This window comes from Gadus morhua, unplaced genomic scaffold (genome assembly GCF_902167405.1).
Source record: "Gadus morhua unplaced genomic scaffold, gadMor3.0, whole genome shotgun sequence".
In the NCBI taxonomy this organism is placed as follows: Eukaryota; Metazoa; Chordata; class Actinopteri; order Gadiformes; family Gadidae; genus Gadus; species Gadus morhua.
Window position 1 is genome coordinate 44,665 of NW_021964001.1, and position 5,336 is coordinate 50,000.

General features: G+C 49.1%; 1 protein-coding gene across 1 annotated transcript in view; it reads right to left on the reverse strand.

Moving 5' to 3' along the window:
• Positions 1–460: 460 nt before the first annotated feature.
• The window catches only part of LOC115538762 (cadherin-20), a gene marked incomplete at its 5' end in the record, with an annotated part of 17,123 nt that continues 12,247 nt past the window's right edge, over positions 461–5,336 (reverse strand). Inside the window, 4 exon segments of the mRNA XM_030350092.1 lie at positions 461–2,020; positions 3,400–3,651; positions 4,262–4,379; positions 4,768–4,889. Coding sequence (XP_030205952.1) covers positions 1,443–2,020; positions 3,400–3,651; positions 4,262–4,379; positions 4,768–4,889 — 1,070 coding nt within the window.

Below are 5,336 nucleotides of genomic sequence, written 5' to 3' on the forward strand. Positions count from 1 at the left end.
GTTCGGGAGGATTAAGCCTTGTTTTATTTCCCATGGAGAACAGTAGCGCCTTATCTCTTCTGGGACAGATGAAGACTCCTTGATCCAAGATGGCGGCCGTGCGCTGCGTAAACCAGCGCCAGGGAAAGCGAGGCGTGATGTAATTGCAGAGGGAATGTAACGTGAACTCGAACCAGCTCACTTTCATCGTAAGACTTTCAAAAATGGCTTTGCCTCTTTGCATGGCTTATGGAAAAACAAAACAAGACACACAAAATAGAGCTTGTGTACAAAGAGAGTCTGAATGATACAGAATATGTGAATAATACACTGAACAACCTTCAATACCCACAGGGGATTACGGACTTTGTGTCGATTCAATCTACGATGTCTGTCAAAGCACACAAAAACAGTTGGGCTCTGAGATTTCTCTTTTCTTAGAAACACATTGAAATCAAGGGCAGCAACACTTTTTATGTTTACATCACAAATATGATTTTCATGAAAGGAAACAGATAAAAACGGCCACGAGATAAATGCAGTTGATGACGAGTAGAAACAGTGTTGGCTGTTTAAGCGCCCCCCAAATAAGTTATAAAAATATATAAATACAGAGCGTACAAAATAAATTAATAAAAAAATGCCACGCAAGGACCGATATGAAGATTTACAGTTTATCTGCACGCACACAACTCCAGATAAAAAAAATCTCGACTTCCCAATAATATTTTCAACATCCTTTCGGTTCATCTTAACATACGAGTTAGATTCAAAAAGCAAACAAAATAAACAAGAAAGAGTGGAGTCTCAGCCTTGAACTTGAACCACGTCCTTGATAACCTTTTTAGGTTAAGAGCCTCACTGAGACCACACCCCCTTCCCCTCAGACCCCGCCCCCCCCATATATCAGTTTATCACCGCTGGCAGTTGAACGTATCGAATCCCCTTTCTAATCAGAAGGCGTTGGGCCCTGGCACGCCACCAGAGCCATGGGAGGTAATCTGTGCTTTGGATCTGCGTGTTAGATGCCTGCTCGCTCCCCTCCCTCTTTCTCTCCCATCCTCCCTCCCTCCCTCCTTCCTTCCTAGGCGGTCCAGCTCCTGTGTCCCCATTTCTCTCTCTCTCTGAACAGCCCTCCCTCAACGATGGCAAGGGCTTTGTAAAAAAAGGCGGTTAGTCTCAAGTGCTACGGTGGCTCTGTCGACTCCGTCCCTGACCCCCGCTAACCCCAGAAGGTTGTGTTTGGCGTGGACCCTCCGGTCCACGCCAAACACAACCTTCTGGGGTTAGCGGGGGTCTCTTTGTCCGTGTTGACGTTTTGACATTTTTTGCTTTAGTTTCTTTCTCCTCCATCCAGAGTCCTCGTGTTACGCTCTCTCTCTCTCAATAAGTCTCTCTGCCGCAGTCTCTCTCCCCGTTCGATGCCAAAAAGCACAGTCGGCCGCCCGTCCGTCCGTCTGCCACTACCAGACGGGCGACTGGGGGTGCCCGTCCTCCAGCACGCCGTACATCTCGGCCAGCTTCTTGAAGCGCGGCCCCCACTCGTTGAGGTAGTCGTACTCGTGGTCGTTGTTGGACGCCGCCGACTGCAGCGAGCTCAGCGACTCGGCCACGGAGCCCTCGCCCTCGTAGGCGTACGTCTGCAGCGAGTCGTACGGCGGCGCGCACGGGTCCACGTCCGCCTCCAGCAGCTTCGCCAGCACGTAGCCGTGGACGCCGGTGTCGCCGTCGCCGCCGCCGCCGGGGATGACGCCCAGGCCGACGCCCAGGCCGACGCCCATCACGCACGCCTGCGGGACGTAGCGCGACAGGCTCTCGATCTCGGGCAGCATGTCCTGGCGCGTCTTGCCCTGGCCGCCGTTGGCGTGGCGGTGGGCCTCGCACGGGTTCCACATGGCGGCGATGTCGAAGGCCTCGGTGTCCTCCTCGCCGCCGCCCTCGTCGTCGTAGCGCACGATGTTCTCGTGCACGTTCTCCTCCTCGTCGCACGGGTACGGCTTCTTGCGGTGCGTGCGCAGCGACAGCATCAGCAGGATCATCACTATGGCGACGGGATGGAGGAGAGGTGGGTTAGGCACGGAGGGTGGGCTTTGTGGCTGTACGTACTCTAGGTTCAGCCTTAAATGGTACATGGTAGATGGACTGTGTTTGCATTAGCACTTTCTAACCAGTAGCCACTCAAAGCCTTTTACAATATTGCCCCACGTTTACCCACGCCACGGCGGGGTCAACCACGCGGGGCGACAGTCTGCTCGTCAGGAGCGGTCAGGGTGAGGTGTCTCGCTCGGGGACGACTCGACACTCGATCGAACTAGCAACCTTCTGGTTACCAAACCGCTCTACCTCCTGAGCCACATGCCGCCACTTAAGAGGTTCATACGTTTTCCTTGTGGTTTGTGTTTTAAAATGACAAAGAACTGTAAAATGCTTTCAGGAAAATAATGTGATTTCATTGTTCGATTTACGCTGCGAGGTCGCAAGACGGGAGAACGCGGGAGCGGAAGATATGCTGAAGGTTTTTCCATCAGTGGAAATAAAACTGGAAATGAATCCCAAATCAAAACGGGAACCATGACTTTGTCATTACTTTTGCATTTGATTAAATGGATGCACTTAATTTGAAGCACCAGAATTCGACATAAGTAGGCTACTTACTTTCTACTCTCTACGTGATTCGCTTTCATTTTTATTTCAAAGGCGCGGTGTGTAGGATTTAGTGGCAGCTAGCCTCTAAATCCTCCCCCAACTCACCTCTATTCCCCTCTCCATTTCCAACGAAATACGAGAACGTAAAGTTGCCTGTAAGGTGCAAGTAGGTAGTTCCAAAATAATGTAATCGTCTACGACAGCATCGAGGTACCAAGTGAGGATGTGCCCAGATAGATTTATAAACTTTATCTTCATATACAGGCTATTAAGGGTTTAGGGTTATTACGTCTGTAAAACTACAGACCATATTTAACAAGTAAGACAGGACTTGATGATTAATCAATTAATGCTTGTAAAACATTTGAATGCGTCCTCTTTAGAGCTGTTTGTCCATTGTCCAGGGCTATTTTTCCGAACTAGATGTCAATTTATAATCTTTAATTGTAATAATACATTTTTATTTTTGTAGTACTTATGCATCTATGTTTTTCCGACTTGGTAGCTCGAAGAGAGAGAGCGCGAAAAAGACGCATTAGCCAATCCCACTTTCCTCCGACGTTTAACAAACGCAATGTTCTCTGCCTGTGTATTAAATGAGCTATTCACAGGATGGTATCATGTATGTATCAGTATCGGGTATCGTTGCCGATACCCGATACTGATACATACGTGGTACGGAGCACCCTAGCATTTCCCTATCCTTCCGATACCGATACCAATCCTGGTCTCGGTATCGGAACAACTCCAGCGGTGAACTCCTGACCCACTCACCGAGGAGGACGAAGATGCAGGCCAGGATGGCGATGAGCGCACCCCGGCTCAGGCTGGCGGGCAGGCTATAGGCCTCGGCGCTGCACGACATGGCGTTCCCGTTGTGGTCGCAGCTGCACACGCGCACCGTCATGGTGGTCGTGCTGGTCTGGACCGGCTGCTCGCCGTCCGAGATGAAGACGGGCAGGTAGAAGACGCTCTGCTCCCGCTTGGCCCACCCTCCGCGGCGGGTCAGGACCCACGCCGTGTTGTCTGATTGGAGGAAGTGGAGGAAGGAGGCGGGGTTAGGTGACTGTTTTGGCGGGAGAGTGGGGGCGCCGTCGGTTGGAGTGGAAATAGTCAGTTGTGGAGTTTAGGGGATTGAATTTTCGTTTCCCTTTTTATTTGAAGTGGTTTCAATAGGAATAAATATGAGAAATTAAATGAGGTTATTTAGAGGCCATTTCTTCCGAGTTTTGAGGTGCTATCACAGAGCAATTTCGTCCGTTGAATAGTTGCTGTTGTAAAGGAGAAGTGTTTCTGAGGACATTGTTAGCTACCTTGGCTGTCTCTGAGGTTGTAGTTGGGGTGTTTATGGGGACATTATGAAGTTGGGGTGTTTATGGGGACATTGTGAAGTTGGGGTGTTTATGGGGACATTGTGAGCTACCTTGGTTGTCTCCGAGGGTGTTTATGGGGACATTGTGAAGTTGGGGTGTTTATGGGGACATTGTGAAGTTGGGGTGTTTATGGGGACATTGTGAGCTACCTTGGTTGTCTCCGAGGGTGTTTATGGGGACATTGTGAAGTTGGGGTGTTTATGGGGACATTGTGAGCTACCTTGGTTGTCTCCGAGGGTGTTTACGGGGACATTGTGGCCTACCTTGGTTGTCTCTGAGGGTGAAGTTGGGGTTGTTGGCGGCCTCTGGGGCCAGGCTGTAGTAGAAGCGCTGTCCGCCAGTGGGATCGTCCGGGTCTACGGCCGTCACTGTCCGGATGAGCTGCAACAGAAAACACAGACCACACCACCTAATGAACCTATGAATCAGTCATTAAATGCTTCTAAAGCATTACTAGCACACGTTGTATATAGCTTTTAAATCATACAATTACGCTTTACAAATGATCATATAAACAATTGTCTCATTATCTTTTTAATAATTTGTAGCTGATAAGGAATTTTTGAGCATCGATCTAGGAACAATGCTTTGTTAAAGAGTTTTCAGTATGAAGTGCCTTTGTACTACCCCTTCATCAATGCTTTAAAGTCGCGGTTAATCTCGAGTTCAACCCTTATGGGTGATGACGTCATGGCATGTATTCCATGACCCTTGACGACGTCCTCACGAGGTCATCACCGTGTGTTAGGAGTGCATCGCGGTTCCTCACCTGGCCCGCCTTGGCGTTCTCACACACGTGGGTGTCGAAGTAGTCCGACAGCGCGGGGGGATTGTCGTTGACGTCCAGCACCTTCACGGCCACCGAGACACTGGAGGTCTGGGCGGGGTTATCTGTAGGAACACAACACACACCTCGTTCAGCTCTAAAGAGATCGAGTCCTGTTTCAGGGAGCGTGTCGATCTCACCTCACAGGCTGATACCAAAATGAGGTCTTTGTGCAAAATATTGACGACGCAGGGCGATAGCTGTGGAACAACGCACGCTCATGTACTGATATCAGAAACATTCAGATTGTCTTTGTCACATGGTTATCCGTTTGCTTCTGTTGCTTTTTTTTTTTTTTTTTTTAATAATATCTAGGCCTAAAAATGAGGTTGTTTGATCTGTATAATTTACAGATATTTTTATCTATATATTTTTTAAGGCACGCACGCACACACACATTCACACACTCAAACACACACACACTCACACATACATAAGCACACAAACAAACACACACACACACACACACACCGACACACACACACACACACACACACACACACACACACACA